The 24121-nt window shown below is 36.6% G+C and overlaps 1 protein-coding gene across 4 annotated transcripts in view; it reads left to right on the top strand.

Moving 5' to 3' along the window:
* AEBP2 (AE binding protein 2) overlaps positions 1–24121 on the top strand; it is a 78340-nt gene that overhangs the window by 6153 nt on the left and 48066 nt on the right. For all 4 annotated transcript variants that reach the window (XM_082421092.1, XM_082421090.1, XM_082421091.1 and 1 more), the window contains exons 2-3: positions 15956–16163; positions 21690–21797. In XM_082421092.1, the coding sequence (XP_082277218.1) occupies positions 15956–16163; positions 21690–21797 (316 nt within the window). The remainder of the gene's footprint in view (positions 1–15955; positions 16164–21689; positions 21798–24121) is intronic.

The following is a 24121-nucleotide window of genomic DNA, read 5'->3' as shown; positions in this document are numbered from 1 at the left end:
AAAAGCTTATTTTAAAAGTAAGTATAAGGATGGAAAATCTGAAGTGGATAGTCACCCGAGGGTTTTTTTTTTTTTTAAACCACTGTTTAGAAGCATTTATTGTAGAAAAATGCCCAACATTTTATCAAAGGTACATGGAAAATTTGAAGTTAAGGAGAGAAGTATAGGGAGAAAAGTGGCTAAGAGTACAAGATGAGTCAGAATGTTTGGATTTGAATTCTGGCTCTCACTGAAGCTGGGTGACCATGGGACAGTCATTTAAGTTATTTAACGTCTTTCTACTACTTAAGGTTTCTTATCTGCAGAAGGGGGACAGTAATAGTTCCTATCCTGTAAGATAGCTATGGGGATTACATGCACAGTATTTGGCACACAATTTACTAAGCATGTATCATGTGATAGGTATTTATTCCACAGATGTACATAGAACTCCCATTATGTGCCAGGTACTATTCGAGGTGTTGGGTACACAGCAGTGACTAAAACAAAGCACCTGACCTCATGGGTGGGGGAGACAGACTGTGCACAAGAGCTGAGAATAGTAAAGCTAGCATTGGTCTTTTGTTGAAGAAGTTTAAGATCTGAAATGCCAGAAGTACTGTACCAGCTGTTAAATGTGTGGCAAGTATCTGTAAATGAGTGCTGCAGAACCTTGCAAAAGGATACGCTGTACCAAAATATTTCATTACAAAATCTACATTTTAATCATTTTCTTTAACATACATGGTTGACCTAAAAGGCCTCTTAATACCTTTTATTTTTAATAGTTTTTAATATGTAAGTAATGCTGCTGATCTATTACTAAAAGGTTTTGGGATATGTTTTCTAGTAATGGTAATGGAGTTGCAGTTATCTAACCGCATATTGAGTTCATTTTTATGACTGATAGTATACATTAGTGAAAGTAATAGTGATATTGACCTTAGAACTAAACGGACAATTTTGGGCATGGATAGGAGATCAGGTAGATGTTTAGATGTTTAAAAAATCATTTTTGGGCTTCCCTGGTGGCGCAGTAGTTAAGAATCCGCCTGCCAATGCAGGGCACACGGGTTCAATTCCTGGTCCGGGAAGATCCCACATGCCGCGGAGCAACTAAGCCCATGCGCCACAACTACTGAGCCTGCGCTCTAGAGCCTGCGTGCCACAGCCCTGAATCCCGCGCTCCTAGAGCCCGTGCTCCGCGACAAGAGAGGCCACCGTGATGAAAAGCCCGCACACCGCAACGAAGAGTAGCCCCTGCTCGCCGCAACTAGAGAAAACCTGTGCACAGCAACGAAGACCCAATGCAGCCAAAAATAAATAAATAAATTAATTAATTTTTTTAAAAAGTCATTTTTGAGGATTTACTGATGGTTAGCATTTAACCCTGTTTAGTGATAAGAAAGAAATGTGCATCCCCAGATAGTTTTTAAAGAGAAGACTAAAAAGATGATTCCATTGTTCTCTAGTTTTCCTGTAAATTTGTTTGTGACACAGTACATTAAAATTAAAACTGTGGAGTATTATAGTCGATGACTAAAGTTTTGATGGGAGAGGGTTTTTATGGATTTTAGGGTTAGTTGAGTGATGAAAAGAAATTTCTAGGAAGCCTAAATGAAACATAGGAAGGAAAGAGCCTAGCATATTCAGAAAACTTTCTGCCTAGATTAGAGGATCCACATTGGAACTGGGAAATAAGAATTCATGACTAAAGTGTGACCTTTCATGCCAACACAAATGTGCCCATCTTTCTGCCTATAGGCTTGTGAATTGGATTCTTTGCCTCTCCCCAACTTCTGTCTTTGTAACTCAGAGTCATGATCAGGTCTTACCTTGAACATTTTCTCAGGCAAACTATCCCTGATTCTTTGTTGGACACATTGCTAACCCTTCAGGTTCTGCATTGCCTTTATCACAATTTGAGTAATTATTTACTGTTCGTCTCTCTTCCTAGAATGTGAGCTCCTTGAGAATAGGAACTGCGTCTGTTTTGAACATTACACTATCTGCAGTACCTGGCACAGTGCTTGACGATCATTTTAGGTATTTTAAAATACATTTTGAATGAATGATGAAACTTGTGTTACCGGAAAATTAATCACATGTGGCAAAGGTAGAGAAGGAAAGCTGGGGAGCTGGGAGACCAATTAGGAGGTAGTAGGAGTAGTACAGGTGTGAAATAAAGGGACTTGAGCTGGGATAGAAGTTGGGGAAAAAGTCATGCTTGGGAAACTGAATTAAAGGAAAGAAAAGAGAATTTCCTGAGTGATCAATAAGAGAAATAGTGTTAGTATTCCTGAGTAAAATGTTTTTTTCTTGAGGATATAACTGGAACAATACCTTACCATATTTTTCTAGACACATCTACCACTAAAACAGCTAAAGGAACATTGGGTAGTGAAAGACCATGAACCTCTAAGTCAGAAAGACTTGGCGTTATAATTTAACTTATCAGAAGTTGTTTCCTTACCTTTAAAATAGAAGAAGTATCTGTCTGTCTATTTATGGCTGCATTGGGTCTTTGTTGCTGCACGTGGGCCTTCTTGAGTTGCGTCGAGTGGGGGCTGCTCTTCGTTGCGACGTGCGGGCTTCTCATTGTGGTGGCTTCTCTTGTGGAGCATGGGCTCTAGGCGCGCGGGCTTCAGTAGTTGTGGCACGTGGGCTCTAGAGCGCAGGCTCAGTAGTTGTGGCGCACGGGCTTAGTTGCTCTGCAGCATGTGGGATCTTCCCGGACCAGGGCTCGAACCCGTGTCCCCTACATTGGCAGACAGATTCTTACCCACTGTGCTACCAGGGAAGCCCTAGAAGAAGTATCTTAGTGTTATGATTAAATGAGACGGAATATGTAAAGGGCCTAGGGCTGTAATTAATTCAGTGTCATTTATTTTCCCATTTCTCATGTGTAAAATGTGGAAAGAGTACTTTATTGAGAATAATCAGTATTGTAGTACTGGCATTACTAGAGACTGCCTGCAGGATTTTTGGCAAATCGTTTCATTTCTCTGAACTGTAGATTGACTCTTTTTCTTAAAGTGAGGGTTTTGGACTAAACAGTATAAAGAAACTTGGAGCTCAGATGTGATAAATCTGCTGTAGATTTGGCAAGTGCTCTAATGGAAGTCAGAAGATAAATATACGTATCATATTGTGAATCACATTCTTTTCCCTTCGCCAGCTTCTGTTTTTGTAACTACTAGTCACGATCAGGTCTTACCTTGAACATTTTCTCAGGCAGACTGTCCCCAATTCTTTGTTAGGCTCATTGCCGCACTCAAGTTCTGCATTGGCCCTATCACAATTTGAGCAAGTATTTACTGTTCATCTCTCTTGCTGGAATGTGTGCTCCCTGAGAATAGGAACCTATTCTGTATACATGCTGTGTGTGTGTGTGTGTTTCCTATCCTTTAGACAAACCCAGAATATTGCAGGTGTGTCTTTGCTCCATCCAGGATCTCAAAGATACTTCAGGTTCTTCTGAGTTCAAAAATCACCATAATTCTAATTCATATTTATGGCATTGCATTGAAATATCCATTTGTGTTTGTGTTTGTGTTTGTCTTCTCCAGGCTATAACATTTTTAAGATTAAAATCAGGTCCTATTTATCTTTATACTTCCAGCACGTACCTGTAGTGCACTCACCTGTTACACTCTGTATATTCAGTAACTCTATAATTGGTTGAATTCAGCTGAATGTGGATGTACCTGATACGTATTTCTTCTGGGTGTACCTGATACATACTTCTTCTTTCTCACTGTTACTGGTGTGGCTGCATGAAACAAGGAGTTGAACCATTCTGTGCCTTATTTCTTCCCCCAATTCTTTGAAGCAGCATATGTGAAAACAGTATTTGAAAAAAGTTGTGGTTATTTGAATAATTTAAAAAAAGCAGGATTCCCCAACTTATATTTTGTTTCCCAAGAAAAAAATATATTTACACACTGTTTTAGAAGAAAACCCACTATTGATTGTCTAGTTTGCTTAAGAATCTGAGACTTGAGCTTATTGAAAGGATTTGATGAAGTTCATCCACAGAACCAGTGAGGCGAGGAAGCACGCACAGACTGTCTCGTCTACAGTCACACAGCTCCTGGAGAATGTTGGCAGTCCTGGCTCTAGACATGGTCTTAGCTACTATACTTATACTGCCTGTAGGACTGTTGTAACAACCTTGACCAGGGAAGTTTAATTAAAATATCAGTAGTTTACATTAGCGGCTGTTTTAATTTTCATCCTGTCTCTTTTGCAAAGAATAACTTACGCGCTTGAGTTCATTTACATTTCTGGGCTTTATTCTCATTTGTAATTATATAGTTAGACTTTGTAACCTAGATTCCTCTTAAGACTATGAAATACAGAAGTTAATTTTTTAAAGTATTATAGGTATTCAGTCTTTAGGGGAATAGAGAGAGAGTCTTTACTGACATTTTATTTCTTTAATTTTAACACTTTTCAAAGCCCTTGACTTGTTTTCTGGTTTTCATTTATATTTTGAGTTTCTAGAAAGATAAAGTGTTACCAATTAGAGAAAACACAGATTTCAGAAGGGTATTAGTATTTCTTAGTAAATACACTTACTAGTTCATTTCTAAATTATAAAATTTTTGTCATTACAAAATTATGAATATATAAATACTTGTTAACAAGTACTGAGGGTGGGATGAATGAGCAGTAGCCTTTCTAGTGATTTATGTTCCTGTTGGCAGTCATTTGAACATGTCTTCTGAGGTGTTGAACTCTACTGTAGTTATTCTTGTCAGATATGGGTACACTGAAATGATCTGATAAAATCATTTTGATGATTTAACACTTAACTTAAAAAAACACGAAATGAATATGTGATTGCTTCTGTATAAAATGGGTATTGTTTTTCATAGCAGATTTTTTAATATACCATCATTGTGTATAGACATTTTTCTGGAAACCTAAGACTGTAAAAGATGACTCCTTATAGTGTAGTTTTATTGAAGTAGAATGTTTCTAGTATTAAAATCTTTTTGAAGATAATTGCTTGCTGATCTCTTAAGCTGGATGAAAAATGTGGGTGGAGTAATCTTAAAGGGCATAGACTAGAGATGAGAAACAAATTGAAAATAATGTGCACAGCGCATAGTGGTGATAGAAGAATGTAACGTACTTGTTTTCCATGAACTATATTTCATCATTGTTGCATAAAGTCCCTTTTGGCCAATTTGGTGAATACTGCTGGGTCTTGGGGAAAAATCTTTTGTCTTTATTCAGTGAAATAATTGTAGGGATAGAGAGTAGTCTTTTTCTTGATTAGAAAAATCCATTTAGCTTTTTAAATTACAGTGATAATAGCTTATAATTACAGTAACAATAGTAATAATAATATCTTGGTGTTGGCTAATGATTTTTAGTGTGCCTCCAATTAATTTTAATGAATATCTCAGTGTGACAAAGCCATATATTTTACTTGTCTTAAAAAGCCTACTTAAATTTGTCACTGAAAACTATATGAGCAGTTACTGTGTGCAAGGCACTAGCTAGGTTTAGGAGTTTACTCTGAATAAGAGGTTTATAGGTGACTCATAGTGCAGATCAACCAGATCATAAAGAAGCAGAATTCCTTCCGCCTTAGGTGGGTAGGAAAGAGCTTAGGGAAGTTTGACCTGAGCATATATATAGCACATACAATAAACTAGGCACTTATCTTTCCTTTTTTTCCCTGTTTCTGAGTTTAAAGCTCTGAAAGCCTATAAGCACCACAGCAGTTTGAAAGACCAAACCAGGCAGCCTTACAGAAATCAGATGTGGTCTAAATTCCTTAATCCCAGTTAAGACCAATCTCATAACTTACTCTTTGTTTTTGATAAATAAAAACTAAAGTGTCCCCTCGTTGTTCCTGGAGTATTTTGGAGTTGGACTTCACGCTGACATTGTTTGGCTCATAATCTGGTTCAGTGGCCTAAGTTCTAAATTTGGAGCAAGTTCTACCTGAGAATAGTGTTGCTTTGTATGACTGACCTTGAATTAATTTTTTTCATGGCGCTAATTGACTTGTAGAAATCAAATTTAATAGTTCATTCTTGTAAAACCATCTGTTCAAATGAGTCAGATTACATGTAATGCTAAGTATCTTTGTGTGTGTGTGTGTGTGTGTGTGCTGTAGATGTACAAAAGCAAAGGAACAGCTTCTTGTGTGTGCACACCAGATGAAACTGTCACGTTATCTTGATATGTAATATAGGTGGCATTTCAGTATTTCTTAAATCGGTAATTTACTCATTTTTCTTTTGAATAAATGTGGCAAATAGATTGTTTGGCGTTAATGTTTTGTACTTGTGTGACTGGGCAAGTCACATAATTTTTGTGTTTTCGTTCCTTTTATCTGCTCAGTCTCTTTTATCTGTAAGATGAGGCTACTAATACTTGAGTATTAGTAAATAATGAGTAATTACCTCATTTGGTTGCTGTAAGCATTACATGAGTTAATACACATCAGGCATTGTTCCCGTTACTATGACTGCATGGCAATCAACTCGCAGCATTTAGTAGTTTAAAACATTATTTTGCTTACAAATCTACAGTCCGAGCAGGGCTTGGCATGGTTAGATCTTCCTGCTCCACTTGGTGTCAGCTTGGAGCAGTATAAAGTCTGGGGACTGCAGTCACCAGAAAGCTTGCTTGCTCACGAAGCTGTCACGTGTGTGGTGCCTGGGCTGAGAAGACTCAAACAGCTGGGAGCTAGAACAGCTGGGGCTCCTGGCATCTCTCTAGCTCTGTGTACTTTCTTCACAGGATCTTTTTAGCACAGTGGCTTCAGGGGAGCCAGATTTCTTTATAGGGTAAGTAAGTAGTTCAGGGCTCCCAAGCTGTATGTCCCAAGAGAGCCAGGCCGAGCTGTATTGCCTTTGATGACCCAGCTGTGGAAGTTCTGGCAGTGTCGCTTCTGCAAGAGTTTTAGGACTGCTCAGATTCAAGGGGAGGTAGTATAGATCTCTCACTTTTTTTTTTTTAAATTAATTAATTAATTAATTTATGGCTGCGTTGGGTCTTCGTTGCTGCACGCGGGCTTTCTCTAGTTGTGACGAGGGGGGGCTACTCTTCGTTGTGGTGTGCGGGCTTCTCATTGTCGTGGCTTCTCTTGTTGCAGAGCACGGGCTCTAGGCATGCAGGCTCAGTAGTTGTGGCTGGCGGGCTCTAGAGCACAGGCTCAGTAGTCGTGGTGCACGGGCTTAGTTGCTCCACGGCATGTGGAATCTTCCCGGATCAGGGCTCGAACCTGTGTCCCCTGCATTGGCAGGCGGATGCTTAACCACCGCGCCACCAGGGAAGTCCGATCTCTCACTTCTTGATGCCAAGCTGTAAGAAGAGGATGTGGGAAGGTGTGTGTATGGGGGTGGCTGTCTTTGGAAAATACAGTCTGACACAAGCGCAAAGAACAATGCAGGGCATATAGCAAATAGTACTTGTTAGCTGTTGTGATAAAGAATGGGAAGTCAGATTTTAAAACAGCACCTTACTTTTGTGATACAAATTTTGATATAGTAAGTTACATAATCCCTTTTTTCCTTAGGATAAAGTCATAAGATGTAACAGGCAGGCAGTTCATAGTTTTCTTGAAGTGTCTGTTTCTTTTAACTGGTTCAGTTTTAGCTTTTAATTCCTTTGTTAATGCCTAGAATAAGGAGCAGGGCACAAAATCATGGTCTCTTCCAACAAAAGGAGGCGAGGACTGGTATGGATAATTGAAGTAGAGAGTTCACTCAAAGTTGTATCATATCAGGCATACAACTTCAGACTTCTCAAAAATATAGGATTGTCACTGGTTGACCAGCAACTGGCACAATTTGACATCAATAAGGACTTAACATCTCCTCCACAAAATGCCTTAGTCTGCCTATGATAGAATATGGTCTTTGTTTTAATTAATTGAATTGATTAGATTCAGTTTTTTGAATGAAAAAATATAGGATTGTCCGACATGTTTTGTACTGTTCTGAATTTTAATAATTTTGATTACAGGTATGGGAGAGACACAGACTAATCTTTGTAGTATTGAGTGGCTATTTTATTATAGATGAAAGGAACATCACCTTTTAACCAAATAATAGCTTACCTTGTTATATGATTAGATAAGGAATCCCCTGTGTGTGGTTATGTTTACCTACAATTTGGTAAGTACTTTGAAAACTATATAGTATACTTATTTCTATCCAAAGTTTATTACCAGTTACAAAATTAAGCTAAGTTTATAATGCTTGACCCTGTTAAGTGTTCCTTACTTAGACCAGTAGAATTTTTGTCTCCCTGTAGCTCGTTGCACTTTCTTCAGTCCATATGGGGAACCATGTTCCATTCTTAAAAAGTTAGAATTAGAGAATGTTTATTTTATAATAATTCAGATACAGTCTATGAACTGAAGGCTTCCTAAAGATTATGTGTTTTTCACTGATAGAACAAAAATAAAACAGCCTTGGAGAATTCCCTGGCGGTCCAGTGGTTAGAGTTCCGTGCTTCCATTGCAGGGGGCACGGGTTCAATCCCTGGTTGGGGAACTAAGATCCCGCATGCCGCGCGGCGCAGCCAAAACAAAAGAAAACAAAACAGAAACAGCCTCGATCCTTTAGAGATTAAGGGGGTTCTTTTGTGGAACTTCAATCAGTAACTTCCAGATCCTGAAGAGAGTGGCTAGATGCCTTGATCATTCTGTTTTCCTACTGCATTTTTAAAGTTTATGGCACTTAATCTGTATATAATAGAGCTCAGTGGTTTCTAACCTTTTAATATAAAAGTTAGTAGTTTGACAATTTTGAGGTCTGTTGTTATGAATTTTTATGTGGAACCCCAATGCATAAGATATATTAAAATGATATTTTATGAGTATTTTTTTTGTAAGTTCAAAAATTTAACAATTTATCACGTCAATCAGAATAGGAAATTTTTTTGAGATGAACTTAAATTTGATGTGAGGTTTGTGGATGATACAAGTTTATGTCAGTATTAGTATCCAGTTTTTTTCTTACTCTATTTTGGCTGCTTAATCTTGAAGATGTGACTTGTGGACACGGGCAGCTTGTCTTTAGTCTCCATATACACTTTAATTCTCCTGGCCGAGAACTATGAAAAGGGATTACCAGTATGGAAACCTTGTTTGGAAGACGCCATTACTTAATGGTTGGTCTTAATTGTCTTTACTTCATATCACAAATGCAACAGTGACCAGAATCTTTTTTTTTTTTTTTTATGCAGCAGGTTCTTATTAGTTATCTATTTTATAAATATTAGTGTGTGTATATATGTCAATCCCAAAGTGACTAGAATCTTAAAGTTATGCAATAAAACTCTTAATATTGTTTCACGCCAGCTCTTTGATTTGTTACCAGCCACCTGGCTAGTCCCCTAGCAGAAGAGAGCATTCAGCAAGTAACTGTGAGTCTTTTTGGAAGGCATTTAATTGGATAAAGCATAAGATATGGGATTTGCAGACCTAATTTTTATATGAATGGGCAAGTGGAGGCCTAAGTTAGGGTTGGAGAAACACCAGTGCAGAGCTGCAGCTTTGCTAATTAATGACGTACTTATAGGAAATTCTGAAATTCTTATATTTTAGTTTTTTGATGGCAAGAGTAAATTATATTTGATTTCACATTATACGCTTGTATCCCCTTCAGGTCCCTGTCCTCAACCCTCCTTTAAAGTTACACATTCAGTAGCCTAGAAAGAGAAGGGCTCAAAGTTACCAAGGAAAATTCATACTCCAAATGAGTTTCCTCACAGATAACTGAAAAGTAGATTGCAGGTAAGGCTGCCTCTACCCATTTGACCACAAACTGAATTTCAAATTCAGCAGTTAACCTTAGAATAAAATAAAAATATTCCAGGTCAGAAACATACTCTTCCCAATCTATTTCAGAGAGACCTTTAAGCCTTGCTTTAAATATAGTCTAGATCAGTGGTTCTCAAACATTTTGCTTGTAAGGACACCTTTGCTTTCTTTCTTTTTGTTTTTTTAAATTAATTTATTTATTATTTTTAGCTGTGTTGGGTCTTCGTTTCTGTGTGAGGGCTTTCTCCAGTTGCGGCGAGCGGGGGCCACTCCTCATCGCGGTGCGCGGGCCTCTCACTATCGCGGCCTCTCTTGTTGCGGAGCACAGGCTCCAGACGCGCAAGCTCAGTAGCTGTGGCTCACGGGGCTAGTTGCTCCGCGGCATGTGGGATCTTCCCAGACCAGGGCTCGAACCCGTGTCCCCTGCATTGGCAGGCAGACTCTCAACCACTGCGCCACCAGGGAAGCCCCACCTTTGCTTTCTTAAGTATCGAGGAATATGAACTATATCTCAGTAAAGCTGTTAAAAAAGTTACTGAAGAAACCATAGAGCTTGTTTATGGACGTTACATTTATCACTATTACAGGATCAAAAATCAAAACTGAGAACATTAAAAACATTTATTTAATCTAAAAAATAAACCAATTATATGTAACAGGAAGTTTGGTTTTCTATTTTTTTTTTTTGGCTGCGTTGTGTCTTCGTTGCTGCATACTGGCTTTCTAGTTGCGGCAAGCGGGGGCTACTCTTCGTTGTGGTGTGTGGGCTTCAGTAGTTATGGCATGCGGGCTCAGCAGTTGTGGCTCGTGAGCTTTAGAACTCAGGCTCAGTAGTTGTGGCCATGGGCTTAGTTGGTCCATGGCATGTGGGATCTTCCAGGACCAGGGATCAAACCCATGTCCCCTGCATTGGCAGGCGGATTCTTTTTTTTTTTTTTTTAACATCTTTATTGGAGTATAATTGCTTTACAATGGTGTGTTAGTTTCTGCTTTATAACCAAGTGAATCAGTTATACATATACATATGTTCCCATATCTCTTCCCTCTTGCTTCTCCCTCTCTCTCACCCTCCCTATCCCACCCCTCTAGGTAGTCACAAAGCACCGAGCTGATCTCCCTGTGCTATGCGGCTGCTTCCCACTAGCTATCTATTTTACATTTGGTAGTGTATATATGTCCATGCCACTCTCTCACTTTGTCACAGCTTACCCTTCCCCCTCCCCATATCCTCAAGTCCATTTTTTAGTAGGTCTGTGTCTTTATTCCCGTCTTGCCCCTAGGTTCTTCATGACCTTTTTTTTTTTTTTTCCTTAGATTCCATATATATGTGTTAGCATACTGTATTTGTTTTTCTCTTTCTGACTTATTTCACTCTGTATGACAGACTCTAACTCCATCCACCTCACTACAAATAACTCAATTTCGTTTCTTTTTATGGCTGAGTAATATTCCATTGTATATATGTGCCACATCTTCTTTATCCATTCATCCGATGATGGACACTTAGGTTGCTTCCATGTCCTGGCTATTGTAAATAGAGCTGCAGTGAACATTGTGGTACATGACTTTTTTTTTTTTTAAACATCTTTATTGGAGTACAATTGCTTTACAATGGTGTGTTAGTTTCTGCTTTATAACAAAGTGAATCAGTTATACATATACATATGTTCACATATCTCTTCCCTCTTGCATCTCCCTCCCTCCCACCCTCCCCATCCCACCCCTCTAGGTGGTCACAAAGCACCGAGCTGATCTGATTCCCTGTGCTATGTGGCTGCTTCCCACTAGCTATCTATTTTACATTTGGTAGTGTATATATGTCCATGACACTCTCTCACCCTGTCACATCTCACCCCTCCCCCTCCCCATATCCTCAAGTCCATTCTCTAGTAGGTCTGTGTCTTTATTCCCGTCTTGCCACTAGGCCCTTCATGACTTTTTTTTTTTTTTTTTCCTTAGATTCCATATGTATGTGTTAGCATACTGTATTCGTTTTTCTCTTTCTGACTTACTTCACTCTGTATGACAGACTCTAATTCCATCCACCTCATTACAAATACCTCCATTTCATTTCTTTTTATGGCTGAGTAATATTCCATTGTATATATGTGGCAGGTGGATTCTTAACCACTGTGCCACCAGGGAAGTCCCAGGAAGTTTTTTTAAATGCAAAATAACTTTTCCAGTTAAAAAGAATAGAAGAGTGACATTGTTTTATATTTAATGTTTGGCTTAACAACTGGTTTCTCATATCTGCTTCTGCATTCAGCCTGGTGCAATGAATTGATTTGGTTGAGCCATATGAAGAAAATCTGGCCTCGTGCAGATATTTAGTTGGAAAAGGAAAGAGTATTTTAATATACTTTTTAAGGTAATTGTGTAGCTATTTGATAATATACCAAAACTTGACAAGTGATAGTTTATTTGCAATGTGGAATCTGAAACCATGTCAACGAACTTTTCTTACTCTGTTACATTAGACCATGGTCTCTTCCTTCTCCATCATAACATAGCATCCATGTATTGCTTCCTCTGCTCCTGTATCTTGTCATTTAGCAAGCTGATCTTGTCAATGTTGATAGCCCTATTGACAGTGGTCACATCCACCAAACATATGTTTTGCTTGGAAGTAATTTGAGTTATCAGAGAGGGGGCTATTCTTGCATGTATGCGTGAACTGGCCTTTGAATCCTCGAGGGAAACCATTTTCATAAAATCCATGTAGTTAGTTACTCTAGATGTTAGGGTCTGGTCTGCCAGATAGTTTCTTAACAAGGCCCATGGAAAAGAGGAAAAAGGGAATGTTGTTATGTTAAAAATGTCTTACATCTTTCCCTAAATATTGCATAGGAATCTCTAACAATGTATGTGTGGTGTTTTGTTTTTTTTTTAAACTTACGGATTTTCTGTCATCGTGTGTGTGTGTGTGTGTGTACGCGCACACACACGGTTGCTTTAGCTTACTATTCTACAATAGGAGACAATTCCTTAGATAGTCTGCTCAGTTTCAGTTGGGCAATAATAATGAAAGAGATCTTTTAGAGTCTTGCTACTTAAAATGTTGTAGCAGCATCATCAACAAGGCGGCTCTTGCTAAAAACACAGTATGTCAAGTCTTACCCCAAACCCACCGGATCAGAATCTGCAATTAATAAGATCACAGATGTTCATATACATATTAGTTTGAACAGCACTGCTTTAAATTATTGAAACTATCTGAATAGAGTGAGGGCTTTTTCTGGCTTAGGTTTTCTTAAAAATACCAGGCTGCTTTTGTTCAGATTTTATAGAATCAGTAAGTTCATTGGGAAGGAGAACTAACTGAATGAAAGATCTTAATATATGCTTGAACCTAGACACAAGGTCAGGTGGAATGTCATCTTTTAGTTCTGAGCATCTTGTTATCCTACTATTATAGGAAGAAGGACACTGCTTTCTATGAATCCTTTATCTATCTCAGGGTCCTGTCAAAATCAGAAATTGCTTGTAACTCATCTCCTGTGCTCTCCTGCATCAGGACTGTTGTTGCCTTTATCAGTCTTAAGACTGGAGAGAACCACTGATTGCGGCATGGATCTGGGGCCAAAAGGTAGCCTGGAGGTTTAGGATTAGACGCTTTCTAGAAGTTGGAGGAGCCAAGAAAGGATCGTGAGGCAGGACTCCAGTGTGCCTTGCTGGGCTCTGGGAGGCTCTGTGGGGATGCTGCCCAGTTGTGGAGTACCTCTTGAGTCTTCCAGGGTAGGGTACCTGCCCTTTACCTCCTCTGCCATTGCATTTGCAGCTCGTTGCCAATGGTAGACACAGTGCATGTCCTTTAACACCTGCGTTATGTTCTCCTTTTATGAGGCTCCATATCCACATGAAGTACTGTTTTTCACGTGAATAATACTGCACGTAGACAATATTGCACTTAAAATTGTTAATATTTTGTTTGCCTTTGGAGTTAATTAGTATGGTTTACGGAAGTATGAACTTTACAGTGAAAATGTTTTAGACTATATGAAGCAAGTGATAAGGAAAATAGGTAACCATTTGGCAGTTAAGGGCCTCATGAGACTTGAAATTTCTAATGCTCAAGTAAAAACTTGTATTTCAGTATATACCGTACTTACAGTTTATTCCTGCAAAAACAAACAGTATATAAGTAGATTTTCAGATATTTAAGAATTGATTCACATTGGAGAGTTTTCTTGAGATTACAGAGTTTTAGAATGAAGTTTTAAAGTTGCAATTTAGAATCTATGTATCGACTGGTAGATAGTTAGCCAGATGGACTTAAACACGTGAATATCCTTCAAAGGGAAATCTGAGATATTTTTCACCTCTGAAGCATCTTACAAAAACATTTTCATTATCTTTGTAAAATGGGTGCATTTGATGTTAGACACAAGTCATTATTAAGCTTATTTTAAAAGTTCAGTTTAATTCTTGGGTGTGAACAAATAAGGTTGTAGTGGTTACAGGTGAATGTTCTTATTTTTAGAAGGCATGTACTGAAATAATTGTGGTTGAAGTATTATGTTTACAACCTGCAGATGATTGAGAAAAACAAATTATAGCAATATAGCAAACAGGACAGGGACTTCCCTGGTGGTCCAGTGGTTAACACTCTGCACTTCCAATGCAGGGGGTGAGGGTTCGATCCCTGGTTGGGGAACTAAGATCCCGCATCCCACGCAGCATGGCCAAAAAAACCCCCAAAAACGAAAAAACAAAAAACAGGACAAAGTGTTAATTGTTAAGTTCAGATTTAATTATTTTTATTAAGATACAGTTGATGATACAATATTATATACATTTTCAGGTGTACAGCATAGTGATTCACAACTTCTAAAGGTTATATTCCATTTACTAGCTATTATAAAATATTGGCAATATTCTCTGTGCTGTACAATATATCCTTGTTTATCCTAGCTTATTTATTTTATGTATAGTAGTTTGCACCTCTTAATCCCCTACCCCTGTCTTGCTCCTCTCCACTTCCTTCTCCCTACTGGTAACCACTAGTTTGTTGTCTATATCTGAGTTCAGATTTAGATATATTTTTCTGTGTTTTTGAAATTTTTTATAATAAAAGCTTGGGGGTAGGGAAGCATATCCCTTAAAAGTTAATATCAATTTTATAATTTACTGGTACTTAAATTACAAGCAGTTATATAGCTTTTAATGGATTTCGTCTGAAGCATTCTTACTGTTGGTCCTTCTGTGATTGATGCCATGTCCATTTAATTTCTCTGTGGAGAAGATGCTGAAAAAAGAGAATTAGAAAGTGAATTGCTTTTAAGATGAAGGCAAAGTATATTACATTTTATTATGATGTGAACATTCAAAATTACTCAATTACTTTTACTTATTACTTTTATTACTAATGTAATAATTTTTTAGTAAACAAGAATTACTAACACGTAATACTTTGTTTAGTAAATAAAAAGTAAAAGGGATTGATTGGCATTTTCAGTCTTTTTGGTGCATAGGAGTTTAAAAAAAAAATGAGGGCCAGGAAAGTACTTCTTATTTAGACTTTGGTAAAATCAGAGAAACTTTTATTGCACTCAGATTTCTCTCTTCTGCCTATTATTAAGAAGGGAAAATACAGCAAAATTTCCCAACTTCTTTGAGGTGGAAAGAGGTAGGATGTGATAGCAGTTGTATTCTCAGATTAGTGAATAGGAGAAAAGATTTCAGATCAACAAGTGATTTGCAGAACTGTAAAGATTAATCTTTTGATTCTGAATTATTTGCAGTTGGAATCTATATTACTTTATCATGCTTCTTAGAACTGTGGAAGGGATGAAATGCGATGAGCTGTGTGTGAGTGTGTGTGTGTGTGGGTGTGTGTGTGTGTGGTTTGGTTTGGTTTGGTTTATTTTCTGTAAGGTACGGTGTTGGGGACTTCATGCCTGCCAAAAGTTGCTCAGATTATCCCGTATCTGGTTTTGAGGAACTAGCTTTTCTTGCCTTGATTTGCACTTTATTGCAAATAATATTTATTTGAAATTTAGTTTCAGAGAATAATTATTTGAAACTAAATAATTTTAAAGCAATGTTGTTTTCTAATGGAAAATATGGTTAGTATGCTTTATGGGGCAGAATGTCAAGTGGTAATCTTAATTATTTATAAGATCATATTCATGTTAGTGAATTTCTAGGAATAACACAGCCTTTTTTCTTCTTTTGTAGCATAAGCAGTACTATAATGGATGTAGACAGCACAATTTCCAGTGGGCGTTCAACTCCAGCAATGATGAATGGACAAGGAAGCACTACTTCTTCAAGCAAAAATATTGCCTATAATTGTTGTTGGGACCAGTGCCAGGCTTCCTTCAACTCTAGTCCAGATCTGGCAGATCACATCCGTTCCATACATGTAGATGGTCAGCGAGGAGGGGTTGGTTTTGTCATTTCTTTTTTTCACTCCCTGTTTTCATTAGTTTTATTAATTTATAATTGCTAGTTAGGCTTTTTTTTTTTTTTTTCAAAGTAATTTGGGATTGCTTTTACACAGGCTTTATTTTTTTCAAATTTTTTTCCCCTTTTATTTACTTCCCACATATTTGATGGAATCAAATTAAATAGAACATATTATGTGTTGGATTTTAATTTGCTCTTAGGTGTATTACTTTGAAGAAATTAGACTTTCTACAATACAGTGGGAGTATTGTAAATGAATACTATGTATTTCAAGCTTCTGATGTTTTGAGTTGAGGACATTTAGGAATTGGCACTGTTTGGGATTTCTGTTGTTAGAGTGGTCTTAAGTTATCCCTGATGCTGAAATTAACTAGAGAAACTATTGGTACCAGGATTAGTATAAACAGTCCTGTTAAATGGCAGTCTGTACTCATTTTTTGTGATCATTGATCATCTTTCCCAGGTCTTGTCGGAGCTGGCTGAGTTAGTATTGACCTGTGTTCTTTCAGGAATCCATTTAGTTGTGTCAGTTCGTATACTTTTTATTGAATAGTAAATAAAGAGCTAAAGCACATTAGGTGAGTCACAGTGTAATGGACCAAAATATTTATAAAACTGATAATATTATAATTTTGTTTCAACTTTATCTAGGTTTATGTCTTGAATAGTTAACCGTACTTAGTATGTTTTCCAGAAATTAATGTCACATTGTAAGTACAGATAATTTATTAGGCCACACATTGCCTGTCAGTGTGCCATCACTTTTGAGATATACTGATACTAAAATGGTTAAAATCTTCTTGGTTTAAGTAAGTGGGTAACTGTTTCCATGGTGGTATTGATATTTAGATTGTATTACTGATCTTTTTTTTTTTTAAACACGCAACCGTAACAGGCACTCCTAATGTTTTTACCAGTGGTGTTGCATTTGAAATTTCTTTTAAGAAATATTTGCTGTTATCACAATATGTTATAATGTTTCATCAGTCTTTTAGTTACTTGATAAGTAAACATTTGTCATATTATTAGATTTAACGTATATGGGGTCTGGGTAGACACCAAAGCGTATATTAATGAACTGTGCCCATCATATGGTATTGTCACTGCATAACCCAACTCAGTGGTTAAGCTCCGTTGCTAACAGTCTTTATTTCCCCCATATATATATATATATATATATATATATATATATATATATATATATATATATATATATATATATATATATATATATCAGATTTCTAGTGAAACTATCTTAGCCAAGTTGGTTTCTTGGTCATTACAGAGTTGCCTTTTGTGAGCCATTGCTTGTTGTCACTTGGTATATATCACTAAGGTAGTCTTTTGAACCATGGCATGATGCTTTTTAGTCACTTGACTTAGCAACTGCATATAGGATCCCAAGCTATGTAGGCGATCTCTTAGGAGGTATAGGAGAATTTCACATTTCTAAGTCTTGATCCTGCAAGTTGAGTTGGCACACAGCCTTTATGAGAATGTTTTCTGCCTTTTACAGATTTGAAGAAAAAATGGAGTTACAGTCTGAATGTATCATGTAATCACTGCACCTGCACGTATCTTACTGATATTACAGAGCTAGGCATGAAGTTTTGGTATTTCTGCAGTAACTATAAACTTGTTGAAATGGAAACCCCCTCCCCCATGTCATTTCTTGAATGCTTATTCATAAAATTACTTTATTACAAATAATAAGATTTTCTGGCTAATTTTAAGAGTAATGCTATTTTGACTTCAGAAAGGAGTCCTGATCTTTGAAGAACATTAGTTGCTAAACTACAAACGTAAAGGATCAGCTAAATGAAGAAAATAGATTCCAGTTATTTCTACATATCAGTCTTTGATATCTAGACTTAAGCTTTCAGAATGAAAGTGTGAATGAGAATTTGAAAACTTGATACTGCTAGATAAGACAGGAAATCTTGATCTAGTTTGTGCTTTAAAATAGAATAGTTGTGTCTACGGCCGTACCACCCTGAACGCGCCCGATCTCATCTACAATAAAGTAGTTGTTGGTTGGAACATTTTTTTTAAAAACGACCTCTTGGAAGGGAAATTAAAAAGAAATCATTTTAATTGTTTTTAAGTGTACAGTTCAGTGGCATTAAGTACATCACATTGTTGTGCAGTCTTCACTACTGTCATTCTCCGGAACTTTTTCATTTTCCCAAACTGAAATCTGTACCTGTTAGACAATAACTCCCTAATCCTCTCTTCCGCTAACCCCTGGTAACCACTATTCTACTTTCTGTCTCTATAAAATTGACTATTCTAGATACCTCATGTATAGTGGAAACCAGCTGATTTTGATGACATTTTTAAAGAATTTTTATTTCTCTTCTTTCTACTCCAAGTGTTAAACTGTCATAATGGAACAGAAACAAATGAGGAAATTATTGGTAATTCTGCAGGATTTTATGTTTCTAATTACTGAAAGATGACAATTTTTCTGGAGCAGTAAGTTAGTAAGATCTAAATACTATATTAATTCCTGTTGTTTTTGTCATCCCACTCTAATCTTCGCCCTGGGAAAAACAAAACTGTCATATAACAGCTTAGAAACTTCTTTACCTTCCTGTAAGCTGTTTATGTTGCCATGTCATGTGGACTTTATATTTGAAGGATGAAATCAGGTGGAGTTTAGGTTTTCCTGACCCTTTCAAAGTGGGTAGACACTTAATTCTACATTAAAAGTTAAACTTACCATTTAAACACCTTTTATGAATATACCTTTTTTAAAAAGAATCATGAGAGTACTTTCTTGTATTTAAAAAATAAAAACAGGGACTTCCCTGGTGGCGCAGTGGTTAAGAATCCGGCTGCCAATGCAGGGGACACAGGTTCGAGCCCCGGTCCGGGAAGATCCCACATGCCAGCGAGCAGCTAAGCCTGTGTGCCACAACTACTGAGCCCATGTGCCTAGAGCCCGTGCTCCGCAACAAGAGAAGCCACAGCAATGAGAAGCCTCCGCACCGCAACGAAGAGTAGCCCCCGCTCGCTGCAACTAGAGAAAGCCCGCACGCAGCAACGAAGACCCGACGCAGCCAAAAATAAATAAATTTATAAAAAAAAATAAAAAGGAAGAAAAATTTAACCTTTTTTGTTAAGTAAAATAGAATTGTGTTCTTCGGCTCATACTTCCGTGCATGACTGGATTTCAGAAACTAGGCTGAGCTGTTTTACTAATCAAATTTCAGACCCCTGTGTCCTCTTAACATAAGTCTTGGTAGGCAGGGAACTTCATCTTGTAGGATTTCAGTGGTTCTGTAAGATCCATTAGTGTTCTGTTTTCTTCTGTCTTAACTGCTTCTTACTTTAAAAACAGTTGCCAGAAAGAAATCTGTTCATGTTTCTTGATGCAGGGGTGCTTTTACATGTGTCACTTTATTAAGTTTACTTTTGTATATGTTCTTTGGTGTGTTGGAGGGAAGAGGGCCAGAGGGAGATTTTGAGGAGGGGGGGATAATAAGATTATTATTCAAAGACTGGAATGAGTTACTTCTATGTTATTTAAAATGATACTTTTAGACTCTCATGGTTAAATCTGAATGCTGCTAGGAAGTGGAATCAATCTTAGGAGGTTACTTTGTGTTTTGATTGCCAATCTGGTATCTCCTGGACACAACATGAAGTTGGTCATATCTTTTGCAAGAAATGAGAAATATTTTATTCTTGTATTTGGACAGTTTATTGAATATTTTGTCCTCTGTTTATTAAATACCTTTTAACAGAGGAAATTGAAAATGTTAGCACATTTACTGTGGCTAAAAATTATAGGATACAAAATTATAGCCTTCATTTTAGGCAGATCTTGAAAGAGCAGACTGATTTGAGACAAAATAATTATAAAAGACATTTGCTTCTCTTTTACATGTTCACATTTTGTGAAAAACTGAGCTAGTTTTTTCCTAAGAGCTTAAAGGAACCATGAGATCATCCATTCAACCCCTTCCTGACTTTAGATTGTGTCTCTCTTATTTAATATAAAATCTTTTTTGTATCATTTTACTGCAGAAGGAATCTAATTAGTAAAAGTAGGCTTTTTTTCACTCCCTTTGAGCATGTAAATTATACTGCTTCCTGGCTCTGTATTTAGAGTATATTTGACTGGTTTTACTTTACTAATAGTAATGGAATTTTCCTTATGCATGCTTATTAGACTTTTACAGGTTGCATTGTATTATTTTGCAGTGGGTTTTACAGTTTACCTAAAGAAATTTTTGTCTACATTCATTTAAAAAGTAGCTTTTAATTCTGGGAACTCTAGGAATCATTTTATAAACATGTATTAGGGTCAGGAATTTTAAGTACCAAGGAGGAAATGTTATGACTTACAATATCTGCTTAACTAAAAGAAACCAGCAAATCTGTTGTAGAATCAAGATATGCGATAACATTCGTTAAGCATATCAAACAGCAGTAGCAGTGTTGTCTTGTTGTAAAATGATTTTGAGTAAAAATTGATCTCAGTTACTTTAGACTGTTTTTCTAGACTTCTAAAAAATTTTATTTTACACTTACTGTTTAATGATTGTTTCCTCAGTCCTGTGTGTATCTTTGTTCCGTTCTATAGGCAGTACATTATAATCTTCAGAGTGTGGCTCTATTTATAATTGTTCTAACCTTAGAAAAGAACAGAGCCTATATATGGTTTTTTGAAGGTAGTGGTTACAGTAGATTCATACTTCTTTTACTGATGATGGGGAGCAGTTTTCAGTGTTCAGTTTGATAAAAATAGAATCGGTCAAAAAATTGATATCTCCATGGTAGGAAAAAGATTACGTTGTTAGTTGTTAACCCAGTCATACTCAGTTGCCTGAACCCAAGAATGTGGATCTGTTATGATGATAGAGTATCTCATGACATTGCTTTTGCAACTATATTAATTTTAACATTCTGTATTAGATTTTGCTTCATAAGCAAGATAATTTGAAATCATTTTTAATAAGGAGAACAATATAAACATAAGTAGTATTAGTATACATTTGAGAATAGGAAATCAAGAGCAGAAAGATTGTAATTGGATAACTTGTTTACTCATTCTTTGAATCAGTGTCCACCAATTGACTGTTTTGATTTATTTTCATTGCTTCTTTATACCTTTATATATTCCTGATATTTACAATTGATACATGCTTGTTCCCTCATGCAGTAAATACAAAAAATGTAAATAATGGTCCATGGTTCTAGTTCCTAGGGCTATATTGTTAATATTTTATATATTTCCTTCTGAATGGCACTTTGGGATTGGTGTATCAGTTCCTTATTGAGGGAATGGATAGAAGCCTTAACGGGGAAGGGTTAAAACTATGCCTCTCATTCTGGAAGTTCAGAAAGTTTATCTACAGTAAGCATTTTGATTGACTTGTACAACAAATGTCTCTTTGTCAGTTGAAGGCTTCCAACATGTTTATTTGAATTTACAAGGAATAAAAGTCCTTGTTGAAATAAGTGATGAAAACAATTATGGCTCTTCTTTTAACAGGTATTTGTTTGCTTATGGAAAGGTTGTAAAGTATATAACACTCCGTCAACCAGTCAGAGTTGGTTACAGAGGCATATGCTGACACACAGTGGAGACAAACCTTTTAAGGTAAGTAAGTGTATGTGAGTTTTTTTCTTCACTTCAAGTTAACATGTTTTTTAATGGGCATACTTTTGCCCTTCTAAAAGTTTTTTAAAAAACCATTTGTTTTAACATTCCCATAGATGCATGGAATTTATAAAATAGATGAAGGTAAAGATAATTTAATCCAATTTTTAAAATTTGAAGGCCAGAAAAAAGTCACTGTGAAGGTAGGGTCTTGAAAACAGTTAGTGTGCAGACCAGTGACTTGAATGTATGTCTTTAAAATTGCTTGGTTGTGGTTAATACCTCGTGCTCTAATTATATTTTCTCACTGTCATAGGTTTCAGCCTTTTTATTAGCAAACAGTACTGATTATTATATGAAAAAATAAAATTGTAGAACATTAAGGGATTTGATTCCTTTCACTCAGTTTTGAGGTCATGCTACTGAGCTTAGTCGTAAATTACCGTGTCAAATAGATGTATTTGGGGAAATCTGTACAAAGAGCAATTTTCTGTAAAAACCATTTTTCCTTTTATCCTCATTAAAAGTTAAAATATTTTGGTTTGTAACTATGGAAAGCATATACCATAGAGATTAAAAGTTTGTATTTAAAGAAGTTTCATAAGTTAACAGTGTCTGCTGGTATATAAATACTGTGCCAGAAAGTTCCCTTGGGTTTCGTTAGAGAAAGAGGTAATTCTTGTAGAGTTGTTTTTTTAAAAATTACTTAATTTTTTGGAAAAGATAATCATTAACAATTTTTAAAAATTATAAAGAAAAAATTTATATTGAGAAATCTTGCTCCCTTTCTTGTTCCTTATTTTCGCTCCCCCAAATATATAACCATTGTTCTTAGTTAGTAGTGAATTCTTTATGAAACTACAAGCAGATACATATGTAGGATCATTCTCCTTCCTTTTACACAAAATCTAATAAACTATATACTGTCTGTATCTTATTTTTTATAAGCTTTTTATTTTAGAGCAGTTTTAGATTTACAGAAATATTACAAAGATTGCAGAGTTACTGTATGTCCTATACTGTTTCCCCTGTTGTTAACATTTTTATTGTACGTATGTGTACATTTTGTAACATACTTTCTAGTAGAGATCTTTTCGTATCTGTTCATAGAGAATATTCTCTTTTTTAACAGTTTCATAGTATTCCATTGTGTGGCTGTAGCAGTTTATTTAACCAAACTTGTATAGATACTTGGGTTGTTTTTAGTCTTTCGCTATTGCAAATAGTACTTCAGTGATAAATCTTTGAACATATGTCATTTTGTACATGTGTAATTGTATATGTAGGAGAAATTCCCAAAATGATGTGAGTGGTTAGATCAAAGGCTATATAAGCATTGGTAATTTTGATAAATATTGCCAAACTGCCCTCTCTAGGAGTTGTGCCCTCATCAGCAATGTTAGAGCGTCTGCCTTCTTCACAGCTTTGCTGAGAGGGTGTTGTCAAACTTTTGTGTTTTTGCCCATCTAATAGATGAGAAATAGCATCCTGATGTAGTTTTTTATTTTTATTTTTTGGCCGTGCCTCATAGCTTGCGGGATCTTAGTTCCCTGATCAGGGATCAAAACCCAGGCCCCTGCAGTGGAAGTGCCAGGCCCTGACCACTGGACTGTTAGGGAATTCCCTCCCCTGATGTAGTTTTGCTTTTCCTTTATTATTGATGAAGTAGGTCATCTTTTCATATGTTTAACCATTTGGATTTCTTGTTTTTTGTTCTTTTTAAAATAGTCTCATTGACCTTTCTGTTGGCATGTGGGTCCTGTAATGTTCACCCCCTAGTCTTCCCTGTAGTCATACTACAGATCCTGGCCCTGAACTATGTGACCTTTGAACTTCCCATCTAACATGTAATTGGTAATAATAGTTACCTCATAGAGTTGTACAGTATATAGCTAGTAAATGTAAGAGATTGTCGTTAAAGTAAAAGAATCATTTCCTTTCTCATTGTATTTCCATATATTTTTCTTTAAGGCAGCAATTCTGTTGCTGGTCGATTATGATGTTCAGGTTAATTTCACAGCCTGTACAAATGGATTTTCCACCCCCAGATCTCTTTTTAGAAACCACAGAAGATTCCCATTGGAGAGGGGGAAAGAAAATGTCTTGAAAAGACAAAAGTTAAGGAGTGTGATTTAGGGAGGCATTGTTCTATAAGTCATAGGAATCATTTGAATCAAAAAAAACATTTATTGATGTCTGCAGTACATGGCAATGTGCTAGGCATTTGGGAAGCATGGTGAGTAAGAAAGGCAGGCCTCTGCCCTTCAGGGAACTTACATCTTTAGGTTTATACAGATGTAAGTAGATTTAAGTAGTGAAATGTC

This window comes from Balaenoptera physalus (genome assembly GCF_965194825.1).
Source record: "Balaenoptera physalus genome assembly, chromosome: 13".
NCBI classification, from domain to species: domain Eukaryota; kingdom Metazoa; phylum Chordata; class Mammalia; order Artiodactyla; family Balaenopteridae; genus Balaenoptera; species Balaenoptera physalus.
The sequence above is the reverse complement of the archived record's forward strand: the minus strand, read 5'-3'. Positions and strand labels throughout refer to the sequence as shown.